The 24,645-nt window shown below is 37.9% G+C and overlaps 1 protein-coding gene and 1 long non-coding RNA gene across 2 annotated transcripts in view; one reads left to right on the top strand and one right to left on the bottom strand.

The window, feature by feature from the left end:
- Positions 1-6: 6 nt before the first annotated feature.
- Positions 7-2,537, top strand: LOC141434042 (uncharacterized). Its single transcript, XR_012452000.1, has 2 exons — positions 7-573; positions 962-2,537. It is a non-coding gene; the product is annotated as an uncharacterized lncRNA (long non-coding RNA).
- Positions 2,538-6,880: 4,343 nt separating this feature from the next.
- LOC141434037 (uncharacterized) overlaps positions 6,881-24,645 on the bottom strand; it is a 102,984-nt gene continuing 85,219 nt past the window's right edge. The window contains 12 exon segments of the mRNA XM_074096267.1: positions 6,881-10,032; positions 10,640-10,783; positions 12,510-12,605; positions 13,136-13,246; positions 14,525-14,633; positions 15,076-15,232; positions 17,167-17,589; positions 21,909-22,158; positions 22,436-22,541; positions 22,623-22,871; positions 22,974-23,097; positions 23,377-24,644. Of these exon segments, the coding sequence (XP_073952368.1) occupies positions 9,861-10,032; positions 10,640-10,783; positions 12,510-12,605; positions 13,136-13,246; positions 14,525-14,633; positions 15,076-15,232; positions 17,167-17,589; positions 21,909-22,158; positions 22,436-22,541; positions 22,623-22,871; positions 22,974-23,097; positions 23,377-24,644 (3,209 nt within the window). The 3' untranslated portion in view covers positions 6,881-9,860.

Genomic DNA, 24,645 nt, shown 5'->3' with positions numbered 1-24,645 from the left:
AGGAGTTCTAGCACAGCGCACGAGATATGACATGTTATGATAGTTTCGTGAAAATGCAAACTTTGCAACCTTTAATTTCATGGATCATAGATAAACGTATGAAATTCTGACGTCGATACGTGATACGGCATACCTCGATATCGATTCACATGAATATGGTCTAGTTGCATGCAATGCAGTTCTGATAATGTTATTCTGTTACAAATTTCGCAATGGGTTTGGTTTTGGAAAATTGCACAAAACAACAATATTTTATAGTTATTCATACATATGTTCACAACTTGCAATCGCACTCACTTTATTTATTATGATGTTATTATGATTGTACACTATATATTAGTTGAGGTGCGTATCTATTTATTAATATTTATAACATATTTGCACCATCGCTTTTCCGAACAGATTGACAATCAAAAATTGGAATTCAAAGCACAAAGTAAAGTGGGATCTATGGACAACGTAAAACATAAACCAGGAGGTGGCGACATCAAAATTTTCGATGATAAGGAATACGCGAAGCAGATGAGTGGGCAGTCGCCGCTGCCCGGCAGCTACAGCCATTCGGCACAGGAGGTGAGGCACCTACTCTCTTCCGTGTTGGGCCTTACTTTTGTCATTTTACTTTCACTTGATTTACCATTTTGTTTTTTACTTTCATTTTGTGCTTGGTGTTGGCTTCCTCATGGAGTTGGTTTCTCATTTGCATTTTTGTTTGTTTTGTTTCAGCCAGAATATGTTTACACATTTTATTAAGGGGTAAAGAGATTTTGCAGGTGACGGGGTGTTGTTAAATTGACTAATATTTTTTTGTTGTTTGTTTGGTTTTCAAGTACTGTACCTACTATATTGTTTTTATGTTTTTCTAACGATTTTGTATTTTATTTTGTTTTTATCAATAATTAAAAATCATCTAGTTAAATGAGAAAAACAATGTAAATAAAGTTGTTTAACTTTGCCACAGAGCCCCGAGCCGCATGCCACGCAGACTCCGAAGTCGGATGAGAATTTGAATCAGCAGCAGTGTTAAGAAGTTCCCTCTGAGAGATATTCGATTCTCCATAATTTACACTAACTTTTATAATCAAGAGTCCAAAACTTTTGTACATTTTTATCTTTGTTAAACTGTTTACTTATCATAATATTTTGCCATTAGAGAGAACATTGACAATATGTTAATTATTGAACGTACGGGAATCCAAATCAATGTCAATGATTTTAGCATATCCCCTTTGACAATATGTTGACTGCCTTTGATCTAAAGGTGTTTTACTTATTTCTATTTTATACTTAGATGTTCCTTCATGTTACACATTATTAGAACGATGTTTAGGAAATTCGTTAAAATATATAGTTTAGGTCGCATATTTTATAATACCTTATTATTATCATGTGTGCCAATAGACGACATCCAATTGCATAGTTATTTATTTTGGTAAACCCTGAACAAATGTGACAAATATTTTTTTTAATACATAACCAATATTTAAGTCGTGTATTGCACCAAACACAAACACTGGTTTCATTGTAATACCATATTAGCTGCACGTAGTTACATGTTTTGTTAGGTATCTACCGCAACTGCTATTGGTATTTTTAAGATAATGGTATTTATAAGTGATATTAGTGTATTATATTTGTACTAAACGTGTCATTTGCAGGCTACACTTTTGCTTTCACGTTTTACTTGTAATTTTCATTTACATTTGGTTTGTTTTTGAAAGTGAACTAGGTCTTTGTAGATTGTATTATTTGGAGCGTTGTATGGGGTTGAGACCTACCGTGAGACACAGCAAGTCAAGAAATATACTTTATCACTGTAGAGTCTGTGAAAAATGAAGACTATAATCAACAATAGTTATAATATACTTAACTAAGCTTTGACTATGTTGCGCTTTATGCTGCTTCATAGATATACCATTGTCACGTTTTGTTGTTCCGCTATGCAACTAGCTTTTTCATAACATTGCTGTGAACAGAATAGGGGTGGGCTCGAGATTGACTGACCAGAGTTGTAATTAGCGTATAAATGTTTTATAATAACGATATATAATTATGATCATATAATGTGATTAGAGTTAGATAGTGAGTGTATCTAAATTGTTAATGAAACAGTTGCATCGCAATTTTGCATTGTTACTTTTTGTTAATCGTGTAGTTTTTGTTGCATTTGAGTAGTTATTCAGTTTTTTATAATATTATTTTATGCACATAAGATTTATCCACGATTGAAACTTGAATCGTTTTGCTAAGTGTTAATTTCAAAGTATTGAAATAATGAAAAATTATGCTGCATTTAGCTATGGAGTTTTTTAAGAGAATCTAAATCCCGCTTTATAATTTGCTATTAGAATGTATCTCACGATTTTTATACCTAAATGTTTACAAGGTTTTTGATCAAATAAAGTAAATTTTGGTTGAATATTAGAACAAAAAAATAGGGATTACTCAAAAAAAAGTTTAAGGAACTAGAATTTGTGAACGCGGAAGATATACGATGTAATGAGTATTATAAGTAATTAATACAACTTAACACCTCAGACATGTTTTATTTCAATCGTCAACGATGTTAAAGGTATATGTAAATACAAGTTGCAAATTGTGTTTATTAGTGGTTATTCACAGATCACCTGACGGCATTGTAGAACAAGCCATTTGCTGTAATTTTGAGTGTAGTTTTGCAAACACTTGCACACGCACGTATAGACGGTTGACGTCACGGAGTCATGGTAAGTTTAGTTTTTACTTAATATTTTAACTGCTTTAAGAGCATAACAATGTGCCAACGTTTATTTTTTGCGTAACGAATGGACTTCACATTGCCGTGAAATTGTTGATGTTCTACGGTCAAGAAACTTCAAAGACACTTTATTAGGTGTTACTTGAGCATTCGATTTCCTTAAAATCGGTTTAGTTGACCTTTGGTAGGTACTAAATGAATAGGTATTCATTATTCAATCCTATAAGTTTAACCGTTAATATTTCGGAGCGAATAGGTAGGTACACTTACGCAAATATCCACGGGATCGTTAAAGTCAAATATTTGTTGATGGCTTGATATTTGCCAGTTCTATTGCTCCGGTAAATCCCAGGACTACTGTTCTGGTGGCTTCCATTACCTGAATGTTAACGTGGCCGATGAATTATCAATGAGCAACCCTCCGAGGAGAGTTTTAATCAAACCTCACCGCCAGCCTTTCACACGCAATGGACACGAAATATTTAGACGCGATGACTTTTACGAGTATAGGTACTACTGAGCCAGATTTAATGCTTGTTTCTATTATACGTAACAAGAGACCAGTTTTTAGTTTTTTTCAGCATTTTCCATGGAAAAACTGTTACTTTGCATTAAGGATTGCTGGTCAGTTAAAAGTTTCCGAGTGTTGTGGTTGGGTTCACTTGCGTCACCCTACTAGGTTTTCTCGCTCCTCAAACTTAACCCGTATAATAGACAATTAAGCGGCCAATCATTGTTGACGTCAGTAAACCTTTATAGTGTAGTTGTCATAAGTATTTACCCGTGGTACTTATTTACTTATTTTTCCTAACTTGACCAACTCATACTGCACAGCTACTTCCATCCATTCACGGGACTTAATCGCGTAACAAATGTTGTTTACGTCGACACATTGACGTCCGGATTTCCCAGTGGTTATAGAACCTGACTACGAAGCTTGAGGTCACGGGTTCGATCCCCGGTCAGAGCAGATACTTGTATGAAAGTAATATCAATGTTTGGTCTCGAGTCTCGGATGTTTATCTGTTACACCCAAAACACAAGCGTACTTTAGGACTAGATCAATTGGTGTCAATAAGTGTCTCGTGATATTTATTTATTTATTTACTGGTGCCGGCGACTCCGTCCACGTAGAATTTGTTTGTCGCTATCCCGTGAGAACTACCTATGCAATTTCCTGGAACTCAAACTATCTGTATACCGAATTTCATCTAAATCGGTTCAGCGGCTTAGTCGTGAAGAGGTAACAAACAAACAGACTTACAAACTTTCGCATTTACCTATAAAATAAGTGGGATACGAGTATTAGGAATGAAGGGAAATTGCAAAAGTTTAAGACTTACACTGCCATTTTCGATTGAAATCCTTCTCTCCACCAGGATCACTACTACATGTCGGTGCACGAGTGGTCGGAGGAGCCGCGACCACTCACCCGCTGCAGATCAGCGCGCGCGCCGCGTACCCCCCGCACGCCTCGCACCCCCCGCGCCCTCTCTCCACGCAAATACACCGAAGACTTCTACGATGATCGCGTGGAAAGGAACAATGAAAGAAACATTGAGAGGAGCCGTCGGGCGTCTATGGCGCGGCCGGCGACAGCGCGCGCGCCGCTTCGCTCGTCGTGCGCTCGGCCTACCACCCTCACTCAGCGTCCAGCGTTCACTATCTATTAAAAGCGAAGTCATTCTCAGTCAAACAATTTAACTTACCCACAACGAAAAGAGAGCTCAAAAATACATACTCGCTTTAAGTATAATTGAGTAAAGACAAAGAGTCGTGTTGACATATTTTGTCAGTCAATGTTAAAAGTACCTAGCTTAATTTTAGACTTCGTCACTTTGCATCCATGTACGATCAGTTATGCAAGTTCAATATAGGTGTATTTAAATGTTTCTTACAGGATGGCACTGCACCGGCAGTCCCAATGGTGTTAAAAACCCCGAAGAGATATAACTATCTCGTGGAAACTGTGCAATTTTCCGGGATAAAAACTATCCTATTTATATCCTTCCTAGAATCTCCAACTATCTCCATGCCAAATTTCATCTCAACCAGTTCAGCGGCTAAGTGTGACGAGCTAACAGACAGACAGACAGTTACTTTCGCATGTATAATATAAGAAGGTTTTGAGACCTAAACACGGACTTCGCTAAGTACTCGTAGGTTTTTATTAATTTTACACAATAAGAAAATTGCGGTGATGCCGTTAATGAAAAAACATCACAATAGTTTTTGCGGTCCTAAGCCAATGAATAAAAAACTTAATAACGCATGCACTTGTATTTAAAATGAAAAATAAGTATGTAGGTAAGTACTTATCTGTACCTATTGGACATTGTTCTAATGACTCATGGAATAATAAACCAAAAATAAAAATGCTACCAAGTCGGTATCTAAATAAGGAATTCGTCAAGTTATAATGATAGTTCACTTACTTTATGAATTCAAATGAAGAGCATCAGCACAGTAGACCTACAGTAGACTTGATGTTTTAGATTTAAGCTTCATATCCGTCTCTTTTTCAAAATTTAAAAATGAAATTTAGAATGAAGCAAAGACAGAAATACGCAAAATATATTCTAAAGTCACTGTTCTTTAAAAAAAGTAGCGATGTTTTATTTACAAAGAAATAGGTGAATAATAAAGTAAGAGATCGAAAATGTGTTTCTGAATAAAATGTTGTACTTATCCAGAAACAGATTTTTGGAAATGTACTGTAATAATGTTTCAGACTTATTTTGTAGGCACATATTTAGAAGTTTATTAACTGTTAGGTTTTAGTAAATGTCAATCATATTGATTCACGAGCCATGTTAAAGTAGAGTTTTAATTTATGATATAAACTATCTCCTAATTAGAGGAATGCTTGAATTACATAGCGTACATGTTTTTTTTAATATACATTATGAATGGGAACATTAATCATGAATATCAGTAAGTAAGTAGATTTATATTGTCTGTCACAAAATCACAAACAATATTATTTAAATTATGTCCAAAAAGTCTTTATCGTTGTTGAACTTTTGGCTAATAACAATTATTATTTATAAAAGTTAACGAATGTATTGTGTTGTCAAACACGGCAAAATTTAATGTGTTGTTACAGCTTCACGTAGTAGGTAGATATAGTTTTATGTGTTGTAACGAATACAACTGACTTAGGTTTTAACTGTGAAACAATCTATGAATTGAGCAATAAAGTGATTCACCACATTAAGACCATTTTTCATTTGAAGACCCGAGTGACGCACTTAAAGTACGCATGTAGTTTTATACATCTATTGCGATTACGTTACAAGACCGGCTCGGAAGTTGAAGTTATCGATTTGTTCGATACAGACTACAAAATAGTCAGAAAAGTTTTTTTATAGTCAAATATCATTGACGTTATCATTCCAATTGAACTGTTGCTGTTTGTGCATTTGTGTACATAGTAAATCTTTATTACATTGCATTGCCTGCTCTTGCTAAATAAATAGGTACCTATGGTATACGCAAGAGCCTCCGGCAAAGTCCTATCTTCTAACGATCATCGTTCATTGGACATAACCTGTCATAGGTATTTCGGCCTCTAGATTTTTTTATATACTTACTGGCAGATTGTCATCTGATGGACAGCCATATTAAAAACTTATAACACCCCTCTTTTTGAGTCGGGCGTTAAAAAAAACTTACTATCATTTAACGTGTAGCTCGATGTAAATTAAAGCCAAGATGGAACATTCACGATCCCGTAGACCTACAGGCTTATATTATTTGAACTCTCCCAAAAAATCTTACAGTAGGTATTTCGCTTGCATATTTATTAGCAAAATGCGAGCATTTTGGGTTAGATTTAGGTGTTATTTAATCTAACCCCACGATCAATAACAGTTCTTTGACCTTAAATACTCTGCTATAGATGCCTGTGCAGATTGAAGGTTTAGATGCCTTGAACTTGAACTTCAACACGATGTGTAATTGAAATAATGTCGCTTGTTATTTTTATACAGAACCTTTTGCCCGCGACTCCGTCTGCAAAAAAATCGTTTTCGCTACCATGCGGGAAACCTTCATGACAAGTTTCATCAAAATCGGTAGAGCGGTTTAAGGGTGAACGGTTATTTATAATATTAGCAAGGCTAGGACAAATACAACACAAGATATTTTAGATAAGTTTATTTGGTTTATATGGTTACAATAATAATTATCAATTATCCATTGTTAATACATTAATTGTATGGCACTAACATAAATAAAAAAAATGTTTTGAATAAAAATGTCTTATATTGAAATAGATAATTACAGCATTAGATTTCGAGTTAAACATAAAAATAATATATTCGGAATTGATTTCTCAGTCGTTCGTGTAGACGTTTCGTAAGTTAACGAAAGCCTCTTTTTATTTTTGTTTATTTTTTTCTTAAGAAAATAAAATTATCAACACAAGCTCAACTTATTGATCCCGATAATTCGCAACTATAAATAAAACCTTAATCAATTACCGTAGAATAAAGAATAACTTAACAGTTTGTACCGCTGAGGACAACTGGTTCACCGCCTCTACTAACGGTTAATAAATGAACGCGCAGGAATAGTCACTATATAAAAAAAAGTTCAACATCACTCGTAATACATACAAAAGGGCTTTAAATTTACGCTATAAACTCCCGGCAGGCTCGGGGCAAGCTATTGCAAAGCTACTCGGCGACCGGGTACAAATTATTTCATATTTTAAGGCATGTCTGTTTGTCTAATACTTAAACGGTTATTTTGGAGTTTCGATTAAATATCTAATTATAATTTACACGTCGTGGAAGCATACAGCAATGACAATCGTAATAAGTAGACGATACAATAATGGTACTCCGACTGATGCAACAAGCGCACACACCACACTAATACTATTAACTTTAATACATACAAAGGCCACATCACATCATTCAGTCACAAAGCGCGAATTAATGCTAACACTGTAATCTCAAACAAACATGATTCTTAATGTAGATGACGTCTAATTCAACTATAACTTTCAACCGGTCTCTTTAATCTAATTATTGTATAAATATTAATTGTATCGTACAGTTCTAATTTGTGTTACCCTACGTCCACCCTAGTTTAGTGAGATTTGTCGACGAGCCTCTATATTTCAACGCAATTAATTGGCAAGAGCATCGAGTATCGACCTTGCCTTGAGAAAGACGCCGCCGCATCGTCTTGTTGCTACGAACATTAAAATTAACCGATGTGGTGACTCGACAGCACGACTGACTACGAGAGGAACTGTATCGTGCATCAAAAGATTTGTTACAAATTTTGATTAAAAATTTCCACTATAATATTATTTACATTACATTTAAACAGACATTCGAATATCTAATCAACGAGTATAAAGTTACATTAGAGAGTATCTCGAATACAAATCGTACCGTTCTTAACCATACTCCTCCAGACTTGAGCAATACAAATAAGTACCAAAAATATCTCTTTCCGCTACGCCTTAAGCTGTGATATGGTTAGGTATATATCACAATATCGGTGACAAGTGAAGCGAAATACTAGAGTGAAACCATAGCCTAATTTATGTTACTGGCAGTTTTAGCTGATTGCTTATAGTTTCGGATTGTGACTGGGTGGGTTGGAAGCAAACCGCGTGTGTCACTTGGTATTTGCTGTGAAGGGAGGTTGTGGGAGGGACAATGGGGCAAGGCCATGCAGTTAGTGACTTTAGAGATTAAGCTCCCGACACCTGTACGCCGTGACTTCCTTAGACTAGCCGGTATTCCCGAAGACTAAAAGGAAGGTGCGTGGAGAGGCTCATGCTGTTAGTGGTGGCGGCAAGTTAAGTCCGTGGACAGACTGGCGTGTTCTGGAAATAATTGCATTGCTCTTACCACTCCAACTCACCCATGCCTACTCGTACTATGCATCAAGGTTAAAGAGAGCGACAATGGTTCTCTAAATGCATTATAATTCAGTGGCATACAAAGCTGACTTAACGAGTTAATAGTGTTTGTATGAGAATCACAACAACGGTCCACATTTGATAAATTTCGCTATGAGGTCCTAACACACGTAGTATACACTTTACGATTGAATATCACTAAATGATATATACATAATAATAATGGGTAACTTTAGACATCAATTTCACGATTACATTATTTACCTACATTTCGTAATTTTAGATACTGGGCGTCTTTCTCTCAGCTACAATTTGGAACAATTTAGCGTACAAACGTTTCCTTAGCATTAAGTATGAGATTTATTCCTATAGTACATAATCATCTATATCACGTGGCATTGAAGAAAATATTTACTGCAAATTGCAATAGAGTAAGATAAATGCATCAACCACCTAAGAACAGGTACGTGGCATTTCCATATATGCGGTAAATCTTTTCCCAATATGTGTTCCTTAAATAGTTTATTTACAGTTCAAGACCATGTCGTGCCTTAAAACGTAAGACTAGAATTTACTAAATAATGTGAGAATAATAGTTTAGTGATGTCGAAGGTTTGTTACATGATGAGTAAAAATTATGAATATTGCTGAAAGGTATTTTACACGAAACAGAAGAGAAAAGGTATTTACAGAGTCTATTACGATGAGTTTCAACTGTTCACAGTTCAACACAAGTTTCTTATCAATCAGAGAGTTTCACTTTATCTTATTGCACTCAAATCTACACGATCCGTTTGTAACGTTGGCAACAGTTTATAACTGGCAGCTAACAGCGTGAACGCTGAGGATTAAATCCACAATTGACACCACGACCATCCTAAATGAGAAATTATTTGCTCGAGATATTGTCTCCTTTAGCGCATACATTTTGGATGATTGAGTTTAAGGTGATCCTACATAGACAACAACAGACCACAGATACCTATAGCTTGTCAAGTTGTGCGTGAAACTCTGTACAACTCTGTTGGAATCAGTATTTGCCGCACTTATCAAATAAACCTTGATAAGGGCAGCAGAGGCTCTCTACCACAGGGTTCTACCGAGTAGTACATACGAACTTGTCAAGGTTATAGGTAGTCGTATGGTAAAAACTGTCTGTGTAAGAGCACTTAGGGTCTGTAAAGTGATTTAAAGCCTCAGCGGGCGCCATTGCGGCTGCCAGTCGTGCTAGGGCCGGTATCAGAAGTCGTCGGGCAGAACCGCGTCTCGGGGAACCAAGCCTTTGTGGTCGCCGCGACAGCAGAGCAAATGCTGGTCGTCAACTTCTAAGATCAGTCGTAGTCGCTCGCCTTCGTTGAACGCGAGGTGCCCCGAGTCTGATGGCAGCCGGTGCCATAGTGTCCTTACGTACCTGGGTTAGAGTAGTTGATTATTAGCTGAAGGTTTAGACAGTTCTAAAAAACATTTACATTATGAAAACAATAGGTTACATGTGTAGGGATCCAAACATTAAAATCGACAAGTACAGCGTACCTAAAATTGAAGGAAGATGTGTAAAAGCTCTGAAACATACCTAACCTACTTGCAATCATCCCTGTAGTAAAGATACTCGTAAGATTACAAACGAAAGTTTTGTATCATTAATAGATACTATTGATGTACTTATTCTACGGTGCCGTTAAGAGTAGCCCGATCCCGGGGTGGCTGGTGAGCATCAAGTTCAAGACTTCATTTATCCATGGGAATGATCATCGCCGGAGACTCTCCATATAACCCTCTGTTCCTCCAAACACCAAGTAACATGCATAAGAGCCACACACGGCGTATTTTTAGGCACACATTATGCGCAGTTAACGCGCGTTTCAAACCGTTTCAAATAAGATTCATTCATTTTTGTCCTAGGTTTTTAAAAAACTTCGACCCCGTAAACGCGCGTAACGCGCATCGTCTACGCCTAAAAATACGCATAGGCACTAAGGGAAGGTGAACTTTGTAGACGTAAAAAAGGTAGTAGTTACTTGTGTTTCTGCGGGTTGGCCCGATGTCGCGAGGCGGAGGAGGAGGCGGCGCGGCGCGGCGCGGGCGGCGGCGGCGCGCGCCCGTACGGCAGCGACGACGGCCGCGGCGCCGCCACGCCGCTCTGCCCGTCCACGCGGGATGCCCTGCGCACAGTACTGAATCACACAGGACTCTATACAACCTGTGTCACACATGGCTCTCCACTCCATACAATACCGAATCATACAGAGCTCTCCACACAGCACCGAATGACGGAGAACTCCACACAGCACCGAATCACGAGGACTCTCCACATGCTTGACTAACACGGATGGGTAATGTTACTCTGTATTAAAGGATGGAGTGCAAAAAGTTCGGTAATTAGTTAAGAAATAAGTAGTGTGAAACATTCCGTTTTCAGTGTATGGGTAAGTTTCATTTCTAATCTGTCGTTTTGGTTAAATAGTCAACATGGTCTAATTTTTTGAACTCTACCTAAAACTTAATCAAGAGCCACCAGGAAGTGAGGTGTAAGGAGTTCCCACTTGTTAATCGACTACTTTTTTTAATTGTACGCTTATAGCAGAGGCGATTAAGGGGTATCTTCGCTGACTAACAACTATTGCACCAGCAGCTAGTCAAACACTTAATGGCCCTCCCTGTATGCAACAAGTCTGGGCGTTAGCGTTAACCTGTGTTAATGCCTGCATTGATAATTGTGCCCACAACTCTCAGGCGGTTGTAGCTGCTACCACCGGCGACCTAATGTGCAGCAGCACTTCTAATATTTAACAATGAATTTGCTGTTTTAATTTGAAAATTACGGCCCAAACAGTAAGTACAACCGCACACCATCCTGAAAACTTTGGTTCTAGTTTTTTGCAAAGTTCAAACCCATAGCCCCGTAACGTCCGTTAATGGTGTTAGAAAATGTGCTGCCTACGATCATGTTTGGCATGACTAAGGGGTTGTTTCACCATCCATTGATTAGTGTTAACTGGCGGTTAGGTGTGATGCCGTCTCTATTTGTTTTGTTCGAATAGACGGAGACGGCACCACATTTAACCGTCGGTTAACGCTAATCAATGGATGGTGAAACAGCCCCTAAGTGTAATAAGATATCATTAAGTTTTACGGTAACTTCTCTGTGAATTAGAACCATATCTAAAAATGATTAAATAATATCTAAATGAAAGGTTTCATGGCACTTACAATGAGTCTAAACAGCGATATACTGATTTTAGTCGAGTCTGTATGCCTTAAAGTATCGACAACCTGAGTTAAACTACAGCCAATAAATACACATTTTCGGGTCACGGCAAAGAAAACTTTTCCCTAAAATTCTATTGAGTTGTAAACAGTAGGGCTAACGCGAAGTAAATTTTAATATGACAAACTTCCTGAAGTGACTGTCAGTCGAAATAGAATAAAACCTTAGGCATGGAAAGCATGGAAGGATTATGTCGACGTGACATGAAATCCAAAGAGCCATTTATTCGTTTGAACGAAATGTGCACAATATACGGTAACCTTGCTTGTTTTGTTTGTTTACCCTTATTTTATCTGGATCGACAGTCGCTAGAGCTAAAGGCTATCGTGAAGTGATACCTAATAGAATGTTATTAAAGTTTTATGAAATCAAAATTATAAGCGTAAGCAAGTATAAAGTGAATGCAAAACGTATATTATGCACCAGAAGCAGTGTTAATACTCTAAAAGATCTATACTTAGCATTTTTTCGATTTTGCTGTCATTAAAACTGCAATATAAGTATTTTCAAAAATAAGAGTTTACTTCATAGATACATTTTCTCATGCTATTATATTTCAGTTAGTCATAATTTGGCGTTGAAATATTAGTTTTGTTAGTATTACTCTTTGTTGTACATACTGAACAGGTTTCCTAGCCACTGGCTTGCAAATAACAACTTGTTCCTTTTCCTTGGGCTTGCTCGCGATGACTCTCTGGACTGCCTCGGGGAAAGTTCTGAAGATGTGCATCGTAAAAAGCGCATATATAACAAATAAGAAAAACCACCACCAATATTACAGAAAAAACTAATAGAGCGTGAAAATAATTATAATTTAAACTGTGTAAATAAAATGCCTTCTTAATAAAGTGCTGAAACGTATCCGCTTAGTGAAGTGCTAAATATGAACCAATAAATAAACAGGAACTAAAGCCGGTTATAATAAATATATTTAGCAGAACTAGTACCTATAACTCAGACAAAAAAATAAAGTTAGGCTTAAAAAACTTTGCTATATTTTTTTAATTTATGAGACTAGTGGTATTCATGCCCTTGAATACCACTAACTAACTAACAAATTAATCACAATTACTAAAAGATAGATTATGGCTGAACTAAAGATCATTGGCTGTACCTATTGACTAACGCGCGGGCGCTCGCGATCGCATTTTACCATCTCTTTCCAACCCGTACCGTGTGACAGAAAGCAGTGGTGAACAATTGTGATCCCAAGTGTGTCAGACAATAAGATGGTAGATATTGGTACCTGTTGGCAGCCTGCGGTGGACGTTTCCCGGCAGCGGGGCGGGTGACGGGCGCGGCGCGGGGGTTACTCGCTGTTGGTGACGAGCCTTTACGCACCGGGACTGGGATTCCCCTGGGATAATAATGACACGTTTTGAGCTCTTACAATAGAACGGTCGTACTTAATCTTTGTGGCAATATTTTTCAGGTTGCTTTTCAACAGTCAAAGGTGATGATAATTTTTGTTTTAGATAAGTAATTTATTGATCCAGACGTTACTTTGCGATTGTCTACCTACATCAATGAACAACAATCTTTTACCTTACTACTAGCGACTACACTTGCTAGTTTGTCTACACAATTGTATGTGTTCATGCAGACGTAACTCGACTTTTATGAAGTCTCGAGTCTGCTTAAAAACATTAAGTATATCACACAGTGTAGCTATCTTGCACGTATGGTAGTGGAGTAGCATGGTATGGTTGTAGTGGGTCGTAAGTCTGCTTGACCTGATTTTGAAGCGCAAAATTGTAGTTATATCCAATTTCAATGTCAATGAACAATTTTATCCCCTTGATATAGCTTGCATATATCTGAATTGCATAATGCACAGAATATAGTATCGAAGAGTTATTCATGAGATCATTACTCATGCTAAGATTAGGAGCCAGCGTCTACTAATAGCCGAGGTAGGTGACTAACCGCTGTGAGGGATCTGTACCTTTAGTGTAAGTTTTTCGGTCACAAAATACGTCTCGATCGCGTTCGCGTTAAAATCTCAATTTGTATAGAAACACGAACATCGCAAACGTTCCGCTAGAGGCGCTGTTCGTGTTTCCATACAAATTAAGATTTTAACGCGAACGCGATTGACACGTATTTTGTAACCGAAAACTTACAATAAGGGGCTTTCACCATCCATTGATAAGTGTTAACTAACGGTGAAATGTGATGCCGTCTCCGTCTATTCGAACAAAACAAATAGAGACGGCATCACACCTAACCGCCAGTTAACACTAATCAATGGATGGTGAAACAGCCCCTAAGGGTACTGGCGAATTCGATATCTTGTTCGTAAGATGGCCTTGGGTTCCTTACTACTTATAATGAGGGCGAAGGTCGTCGACGGGGTTTATTGGGGACTTGTAGAAAATTGCGGATCAATCATTACTCTGAAAGCATGCTTAATTTTAAAAGCTAACCTGAAAATTAACGATCTTCGCAAAAAAAAATTTCAGTATAATTAAGTTCGTATTCCTGCTGTTATGTAGGTAAATCCTAGTGAATAGTAGAATTTAAAGATATCTTTACACCTACATTTATCTTTACACTTGACTAACCATAAACCGACGCTGCACTCGTACCTGCACTCGTACCAGGTCTATTTAAAAAGGAGAAAAAGGTGACTAACCGGTGCGTGTTCTTGGCGGGAGACGGTAACGCGGGCGCTTGTGGCCGGACTGGAGACGATACCGGCCGAGGGATCTTGGAACCCCTCGCTGTCGCTGGTGAAGTCTCTCCTATGGACAAGAGAACAATATTAAGTGGTATTACTAATTAGTGGCGTGGTCTTGTGAGAACTTGTTTTGACTAATCAATAGCCGAAATCAACAAAATCCAGGTGTAATTCTATGGCGATTGTCTCTCCTAGCGGCAAATTGATTGTACTGTCATCTCAGTGAAACAGGTATTGTAGAATAGAAGGTAAAAATATGTAAAAAAATTGGAATAATTGGGGTTGGCCAACACCCCTATAAAGTTTACTTTTACTATTAACAGTAGAGGCCACAATAGAGATATCTCTCTCCAGGCAGATATTATGCCTGAAGACCGAAGTTCAAAGGAAGAACGTCAGAAGTTGTAAACAACCGCGAACATACTCATTGAGGGTCGCCAGTCAACTTTTGAGTAGATGAAAGGAGCATTTAATTAGAGACCGACAAAGCAAGTTCATAGTCTTACCAGATGGGGAGCTGGGGCTCTCAGCGTTGCTGAGCAGCTCCCATTTGAGTTGCAAGCGCCGGAACTTGCCGCCGGAGTTGCCGCTGCCAGTGCCGGTGTTGGCGCTGTTGCAGCTGCCGGCCGAACCAGGCCGCCACTCCTCTCCACTGCAATCCAGCTGGAAAACACGAGGATATGATTCTACTGTACCTACTAACAAATGGAGACAAGCAGATTAGCAGAGACGGTGAATACGGGTTGGCAGGTTGCCGTTCACTATAACGTTCTAAGGGGGACTTAATCAACAGCTTCTTACTGCATCATTAAATCGCACATCTGGATCTAATGCATTATCATCTCAAAATATTTAATCCACCATTTAAATTTAAACCTACATTTAATTTCTGAAAGGCCTATATTTGATCAACAGCTTTCGGCTGATTAAGGTTTTATTAGGGAAGTTAGATGCCAGGCTCAATGAAACAGTATCTGTGGCTGATATCATGATAAGTGTTTAGATTTTACTTATGAACAGCCCACGGTTGCCGCGTATATTCAAATTTCTAACTTATTACTATAATATTTATATAGCTGCTACTGAATCTGATGTTGTTGTAAAAGAAATATTTATCTTTGTTATTGACGTATGCGTACCTACATATGTGATTTTTGTGCTATTCACAACTACCTATGTAATGATGAAATAGGATTTAAATAACGCGAACGCACCTGTCGGCGTAATTAGTGGGAGCGTACTGATTCACAATTTAACCAGCTAAATTAAGCGAGACAGTGCGTCTACGCTCACTTGCGTCATCGGGTTTATCAAGTCATTAAAATTTGTGTAACCCTCGATATGCAAGTGACGATACAATAGCGATGCGATGAGCTAAATCAAAAAATAAAAATATATGAGAGGTGGTCATATTTTTATGTTTTCAATAATCTATTTGTACCTAAATGATTTATACCTAGGTACACGCGGTTTTGTTTGTCAACCAAAATACAACAAAACTACACAATGGTCAAATCAGGAGTAAAGAGCAGAGGATCGCGTTTTACGAGATAGGTTGGTGTTGTGATAGGTGAGAATAAATTTTTATGCAAAAAAAACCCGGACTTGCATCTTTGGCTTATTTGATGACAGCACTAAAAAGCCAAATTGCAACAAAACAAAAGATTACCATAAATAATGCAAAGATGCATTCCATCTATCTCCCGATGGCTGTAAACGTAAATCATTCATTTATTGCGTTACTGATATTTTATGAAATATTTGTATCGGGTTCATTATCTTTGCGGCTGATATATTTTTAGCTGTCTGGTTCGTTGAACCGCACCTGCTTCGCGAAGGAGCAGTTTCCAGGTGGAACCGATGACAAGTTGTTATATTTAATTTAGTACTGATTTTGACGTAAAAAGTCGTTGAACTTTAAACGTGCAATTTTGGAGGTTATTTCTATTATAAGAACTTTGGCGGTTTGTTTTCATGTTAAAAGGTAATTTCGATAGATAGTAAACTTGTCTTTTATAATAATAATATAGCTCATAAAACGTCTTCGTTCTTTGAAATTATATTCCACTGGCCGCAGAAGCTTATAGTGATTTTTACAAATGAACTCTCAAGCAGACGATTGCGGATTCGATCCCGGAACCTCGGGAGTTTTTCGTAACACATGTGCGAAATGCACGTATATGTATATGACTAGTTAAGAATCACTACGATTTACATCAATACCTTATCCACACAACCTTACAAAACCAGAACAAACAACGCATATAAGGTAAATTTTAGAAATGATAAAAAAAACATCATTATGTCAGCCGAAAGACGTCCACTGCTGGACATAGCCGTACCCCCAAAAAACACATACTTAAACAATATTAATCTGTGTTTAGATACATCACAAACAAAAAAGTGCGCACACAAAAGAATTAATACTGTAAAATCGTAGGTACACAAATATAATAAAAAAATGCAAATTAATGTGAATAAGCTGCAAGCATCCCTGCGCGGTACAAACACAACAAAAGTAATCTGAAAAATAATAAAACAAAAGACGTGGCACTACGAATCGAAGCACATGAATTCAAGTCCGCTACCGCCGTTACCTTCAAGTCGGCGCCGGTGAGCTTAGCGGATGGTTTATTGTTCTCTAGACTGTCAGTGTAATCGTCGCTGTCGTCGAACACGAGTCTGTCGAAAGCCTGCATTAGTTTCGAGCCCAATTGCACCCCGGACCAACGACGGTTGTTCTCTAACTCTATCCTGCTATTATTCGGACATAGATCATATCCGATCGGAGAGGGATTCACGCAAGAGCGCGGCCTGTTCTTTTCAACGGTTGTCTTCACGTTAGCCGAATCATTGAGCAAGTCCGGGGTGGAAGGTTCCTTGTTTTTGGGCTCTTTTTGTCTCATAATGACACTGGCCTGGTTTTCATCGCTCGACAGTCCACTCGAATGCATCGAACGCACCAGTTTCAGCAAGTTCCGTTGGTTCAGTGTTAGTGGTGGAGTGTTAATCGAAGTGGGCTGTTAAATACACCAAAGACTTTAGCATCATGCATCATGCCATCAACGTGAACGACCTTCGCGGGTCGACATACGTGATCGTTAGGGTCTTATTTGCATTTTATGAAAGCTGTGCACGAAAGAAAATGCCAAACGTTATTGGTTCCCGGGCTGTAGTGTATTTACGCGAGTCGTAAGCACATGCAATAAACAATAAAATGCAAATAAAGCGATGTCTGCCCCTGTGGCAAGTTTGTTAGAAATAGGATAGACAGTAGTAGTCATACTGATATTTATAAAATGGGTCAATCAACTTTTTTACCGGCACTAATCTGTCCGCAACATTTTTCAAACAATTGCAGATTTTTGTAAGTAAACATGTTTTTTCTGTAATTTAATAGATGGTGTACATGAATACATGCCATCCTACGTAAGTTCAACCTATTAAACCGTGAAATATCTTGTTGAAAGTACGATTTTTTGGTAACGCTAGAGACAATTTTGGTAACGCAGGAGACGCCCAAAGTGTTGGTAAAATAGTTGATTGGCGCAAAATACACAATATCTTTGTACAGTCACGTCTAAAAGTATGTATACACAAAAAAATTGAAAAATATGTAGCCACACATTTTCATCATAAATATGTATCTATTACTGACACCAAAAAATTGTATTCATTAAACTGTTTCAGTATTATGTAATCACAAAATGCTTCAGAAAGTTGCATACTTAAATAAATTCCATTTAAATGTATCCACCTCGTAGGCAAAAATAAGTATACATGAATGGGTTCCATATACAGTTGTGGTCATATAATTAAGAACGATTTTTTATAGAGAAGATTTTTTCAAACTGACAAGTGTTACTAACTGCATGTATATTTTTGTACTTCTCTCGGTATCGTAAAACTTTTCCGTACTAGCGGTAAATTCATTTATACATATAATTGGCTAAAAAATAAATAGATAAACTTTATACATTACATCTAAACCTAGTATTACTACTTACTGGCTGGTCATATAATTAAGAACGCTGAATAGTTTATTTTTTATTCAAATTTAAATAGAGAACGGACCGCCGCTTTGTGGTTTTAGGTCATTATTCGAATAATTTTGGCGCCATTTAGTGCCGTAATAGTCTTAAAGGCGATTGCTTCATATAAAAACAATGGGGAAAAATAAAAGTTGTGATAAATCTACAAGAGAAGTAATACTAAAACTTCGCGACAAGAATTGGTCGTATAAACACATAGCCGATCATCTGCAATGTTCAAAAACTATGGTTTTCCACGCCATAAAGCATTTTGCCACGTATCAAACTACTTCAAATGTTCCGCGTGTACCTAAACAAAGAAAGTCATCTCGTCGAGATGATCGAAATATCGTTCGTTTGGCAAAACAAAATCCTTTTAAAGGGTCTAATGAGTTGAGAAAAGAATATTTTGGCGAAAACAACCCTTCAGCAATCTCGGCACGCACTATTCGAAGGCGTTTGGTAGAAGAAAAGTTGCACGGAAGGATAGCAAGGAAGGTGCCTATGTTGAAACGGTGTCATAGGCAAGCCCGGCTTGCATTTGCAAGAAGATATGAAAACTGGACAGTCAGACAGTGGAAAAACGTTCTTTTTTCTGACGAGACAAAAATAAATAGGGTATGTTCTGATGGCAAACGATATGTAAGACGGCCTCCAAATAAAGCATTCGACCCAAAGTACACAAAAGTGACTTTAAAGCATGGCGGGGGAAATGTAAAAATTTGGGGATGTTTTTCTGGTGTTGGACCTGTTAGGCTGATAGAAGTAAACATGGATCAATTTCAATACAAAAACATACTGGAAGAAACAATGTTACCATATGCAGAAGGCGTGCTTCCGGTTATTTGGACATTCCAGCACGACAATGATCCCAAGCATACTGCATGTACGCAATCAGTTTCTGTCTTAGATTGGCCAGCCAACAGCCCCGATCTTAACCCAATAGAGCATCTTTGGTGCGAAGTCAAGAAAAAGGTTTCAAATCGACAGTGTGGCAATTTAAGAGAACTGTATGACGTATTCTTAGAAGAATGGAACTCTATCTCTTTCGCGAAATGTCAAAAATTGATAGATTCAATGCCTCGCCGGTGTAAGGCAGTAATAAAAAGCCGTGGACATGCTACCAACTATTAATTTTAGTTAAAATGTATTACATTGCTTTTTTTGTGTACAAACTTCACGTTAGTGTGATTTAGTTAATCTAAGTTTCAAATAAAAAAACTTTCGAACAGTTCAATAAATCGTTCTTAATTATTTGTCCAGCTTCATTACTATTTGAATTTGTTACTAAAGAAAATAAACACAAAATTTGTAAAAAAATGACAGCAATTTTATTCTTTATTCTTAAACCCGTTTGCTCTATTCATGTGGCTGTTTCATAACGTAACTAGTTACTTCTAAGAAGGAACCACGACTACACATGACATGATTTAGTTAAAAATAATCTGGAACTTCAAATCGTTCTTAATTACGTGGCCACCACTGTACATATAACCACACCAATTTGGCAAATATTTGTATACGCCGTTTGATTCATAAATATGTATCCAGACTGCAACAACAAACCTTGTCTGACTGGCATAGAATCGTAAGTTGTATATTTAACTGATTTGACAATTCACGAAAACAGTGCGGACTTGTCACTGCATACGTCTATCTCACGATTATTCTATGACGCACTTGACAGTCCTTAGATTGAATTGACTTGTAAATATTGAGTATTTCAGTTTAGGGTCATTCTCAGAAAGGTGCACTAAGCATTTTTTGTTTTTATTTTAATTATATTGTTAATTGTTAGTGGTAGAGCCGCACTGTAGCCAGTTCTTGGTTTGCAGTACGAATGGGCGGGCTCGACCGGGGTAGTACCACACTCTCACAGAATATCGACGTGAAGCAGGAGCTGGCTAGTCCTGCTACTGTGTTTCGTACGATGAGTGAGAGTTCCGGACGCCCGCCTCCCTCCCACCCTTCCCTCTTCCTCATTCAGAAGCTGTCTTCTATAATTAAAATTACAATGATTAAAGATTGCAAATTATAGATGCTTCAGTGGATCTGTCCTCAGTGGATGACCCGAACAACTTGATCGCTTTGGCTTAGTCGATATTAATGACCACTCTGGACGTTTCCAAGTATTTGGTGATCTTGATGGTGTATAAAAAATTAAATATATCCATACCAAATTTCATCCAGCTCACTCCAGTCAGTTCATCCCCCATTTTCTCACCTTAAGGGTTGCTTTTGGAGATAAAAACTAAGTACCCTGTTCAGCCCCTTGACAGTCGAAACCAGTCGGTTTCGACATGATACCGGAACAGACAGAGTTACTTTCAATTCATCACTCCATAGTATAAAACAAAGTCGCTTTTTTTGTCTGTACGCTTAGATCTTTCAAACTACGCAACGGATTTTGATGCGGTTTTCACAAATAAATAGTGTGATTCACGGTGTCTATGTATACCGTAACCGTGTTGTGCCGGAACGGGTCACCAGTATATAATATTATTTTAATGGAGTATGGATTCGTAGTATGTATGTCCCTGCCCGCATGCAGGTTACGAAAGAGACAAAACAGTAATTCTTCAAAACGAATCAAAATATCAAATCGTGTGTACATATTTATGAATCAAACGGCGTATACAAATATTTGCCAAATTGGTGTGGTTATATGTATATGGAACCCATTCATGTATACTTATTTTTGCCTACGAGGTGGATACATTTAAATGGAATTTATTTAAGTATGCAACTTTCTGAAGCATTTTGTGATTACATAATACTGAAAAAGTTTAATGAATACAATTTTTTGGTGTCAGTAATAGATAAATATTTTTGATACAATGTATAACTACATATTTATGCAACCTTGTTTTGTATACATATTTTTAGACGTGACTGTACAAATAAAATGCTTAGATTGCTTTGAACAATAGATTAGCGCGCGCCTGCTAAAAAGGAAGCATTGCGATGGCTCAATGTGCTCAAGCATACAATGTGCTTCACTTTTAAGCCGAAACGTAGTAGGTACAACTAACTTTCTATGCATTATTATTCTCAGCTTAATTTCTGGAGTTTAGGACAAAATTAGCAGTTATTTTGAAAAAGGCAGAAAATTTGGAGGCACCAAAACTTATCATTATTAGTTATTTTTTCCAACCTCATTCATTTACAACGTGCATTCGAATAACTGCAGCCATTTCACAAAGTTAATATTTTATAACTGATAATGTTGATCATACCTATACAGATTATAAAGTCTAATTCTATAAGTCTAGTGTATCTGTGATGTAAAGTCCGGAATCGTAACTCACCCGACTGGCAGCTCGCATGTCGCTCTCGATCTTCTTAAAGCTCCTTTGCAGCTCTCGCATCTCGAACATGAGGTCCAATGAGAAGGGTAGTAGGCGAAGCGGCTCGAGCGATGCGAGTAGGGAGTCGAGCAGGGCGCGGCAACGAGGCTCGCCCACTCCGGCCAAGACCAGAGCGTCGCTGTCATAGTGCTTTGCCAGCACCGATTCGCGGGTTCGGACGTAGGATACCCACGCATCCACTGACTGTGCGCTGTTGAATTTTCAATATCATAAGTTTGAATCCACAAGATATCAGCTTAATCATGAAATAATTATTTCTACCAATGTTATAGAATTAAAACAGCCTCATGATAACAAAGCCTAGAAATATTCTCACAACATTCAGCTAAACTTTGTGATCAAGATTATAACTGCTAACGCTTTGTTATGTTATTCAACTTTAATTGTACATTTTAGTTAGGTATATCGTTTATTATTTCCTAATAAATTTTCGCATTACTTTTTAAACAAAACATATTTTTACTTACTTTAGTAAGCCCAGAATAAACGCGTTGAACTTAACAAGTCCTTCAGTCACAGCGTCTTCGCTGTTGATCCTTAATACCAATTCGTTCAAGGATTTCGTTATTGGACCTAGAATAGAGCAACCAATTAGTATAATAAATACACAATTGAATATAATCAGTTTTAGCAACTATTAAATAACTTCAATACCTTGTCTTGCGGTAGACTCGACCATTTGCCAGACAGAGTTATTTACAGCTCCGAAAGAAGTTTCAATGTTTTCCTTTAGTCCGTCTCTGAATATGGCGTATAAAGCTGGACACAAAGCGTTAAGAGCTATCTTGGCACAAGCCGGAGACTTATTAGAGTCACCCAGGAATGCCAGTTCCGCTTGGTCAGTGGCCGAAGAAAAGTGTTGGATCAACATCTCAACAGCGTCCGTCACATTAGAGACCAGAGCTGAAAACAAAATGAAGAATATGTAAATCCTTGTTATAAAACAGCTACCTACCCAAAAAGCAACTTTTATTGTTTTAGATTTTAATTGTTAATGCAGCCTACCTCTCTTCTGCGAAACATCAATCAAGTCGTATTTCCCTCTGCTGTCATGATGTACGGGACTGCCGAATTCATCAGGGCTGGTTTCAGCTTCTTCGCAGATAGGTATTTCTGCCAGGTTCTTTCCCTACAAAAGTTAGTGATGATATAAACAGATCCAACAAAAACGTAAAAAGTAAATGAAATGGAATAGTGAACGAATAAACAGCCCATTAAATTAGCAAAATTTAAACTGCAAAATAGAGATGATCGTAAGCGTAAATGGCCACAAAACGAACATAAACACAAAAGTACATCAAAATCATATTGCTGATAGGGACAAAGAAAAATAAAAGAACCAAAGGTACTCACAGAAATCAATAGGCAATGATGTCGAGAAATAACGTATTAAAGAGAAAAATGATACCTGATATAGTCTCTGTGAAATCACAGCAGAAATATTAGGTGAATTAGGCGGAGTAGAGAGGCTGGCAACCTTCAGCTCGTCCATTGCCTTCACTTGAGTTTGCTGAGTTTCGGGTTTTGGCTCAGACTTCTGAGCAAAGCTTACAGATTTTTTACTATTGCAGCTACTACCAGTAGATTCTGTGGACCTTTGATTTTCTTCCTGAGAACGTTTCATTTGTAGAAACTTGGTAACCTGACTTCTTACCTTTTGCACATGATTTTGGTCCCACTCATCCATATTTTGACAGTTAAAACCACTAAGTTTTAAAAATTCCTCTAGTTGTTGTAAATCAGCACTGCTAATGAGAGCCCCAGGTGGCGGAAATTCAGTATATTCCGTTTTCTTTGTTCTCGGTTTAGGCATAGGTGGAGTATGAGGTCGGTGATACTTCATTTCGTTAGATTTGCCCGATTCCAGACTACTTTCTGTACCGACACCTTCATCGTGGAAAAATTCATTGTAATCAGCATCTTTTTCGGCTGCATCTAGAAATTGTTGTGATAATCTTTTGGCAGCTAAATCGTTATTTTTCCTGTATTCAGGGGTTTGATTTTGTAAATAATAAGGCTCCTGAAGTGATCGCCGTTTCGTTTTATGTTCAGTCGCAGCTGTCATGCAAACAACAGGATCATGTAAAAGTTCGTCCATTTCAAACATACTATAACGTTTTGTTTGCGTGCTTGTCTTGCGAGTTTTGTCCATTGATTTTCGCAAAATACTTTTAGGGAGTGGAGGTCTGGGAGGGGCAAGCTCTCCCTGCTTAGCGTACCGAGCTTGCTCAGCTATTGACAGAGATCTCTTTGGAACAACGGGATTGTGTCGGCCATCGTTGTTGCTAGCTTCTGAACTCGTGGCACTATCGTATCTATACACGAATAAGGGATTAAAATTTCCGACAGGGGCGGGACTATTCTGTGCCGAGGAGTCTGTTAGCATCGTGGACGAGCCACGGTAGCCTGACGACGGCTGGGTCGCCGTGCTAGAACTAGATGATACGGTGGTGTTGTGTCCCGTTAAGTTATTACAGTCGCAACTCATGGGCCTGTTCTTAAGCCTAGGCGACGAAGAAGCGTTACAGTATTTGTCTCCACATTTAGGACTACATTCTTTTTCTTTAATATTCTGCATCAGTTCTGGCAATTCTGATAACATTTGCTTGCATTCCGTTGGGAGCAAGAAGTTTAATGAATCCCAATCTTTGATATGCCCCAGTCCCTTCTTTTTAGC

The sequence above is a fragment of the Choristoneura fumiferana genome, chromosome 13, assembly GCF_025370935.1.
Source record: "Choristoneura fumiferana chromosome 13, NRCan_CFum_1, whole genome shotgun sequence".
Lineage (NCBI taxonomy): Eukaryota > Metazoa > Arthropoda > Insecta > Lepidoptera > Tortricidae > Choristoneura > Choristoneura fumiferana.
Note: the sequence above shows the minus strand (reverse complement) of the source record. Positions and strands in the feature narration are given on the sequence as shown.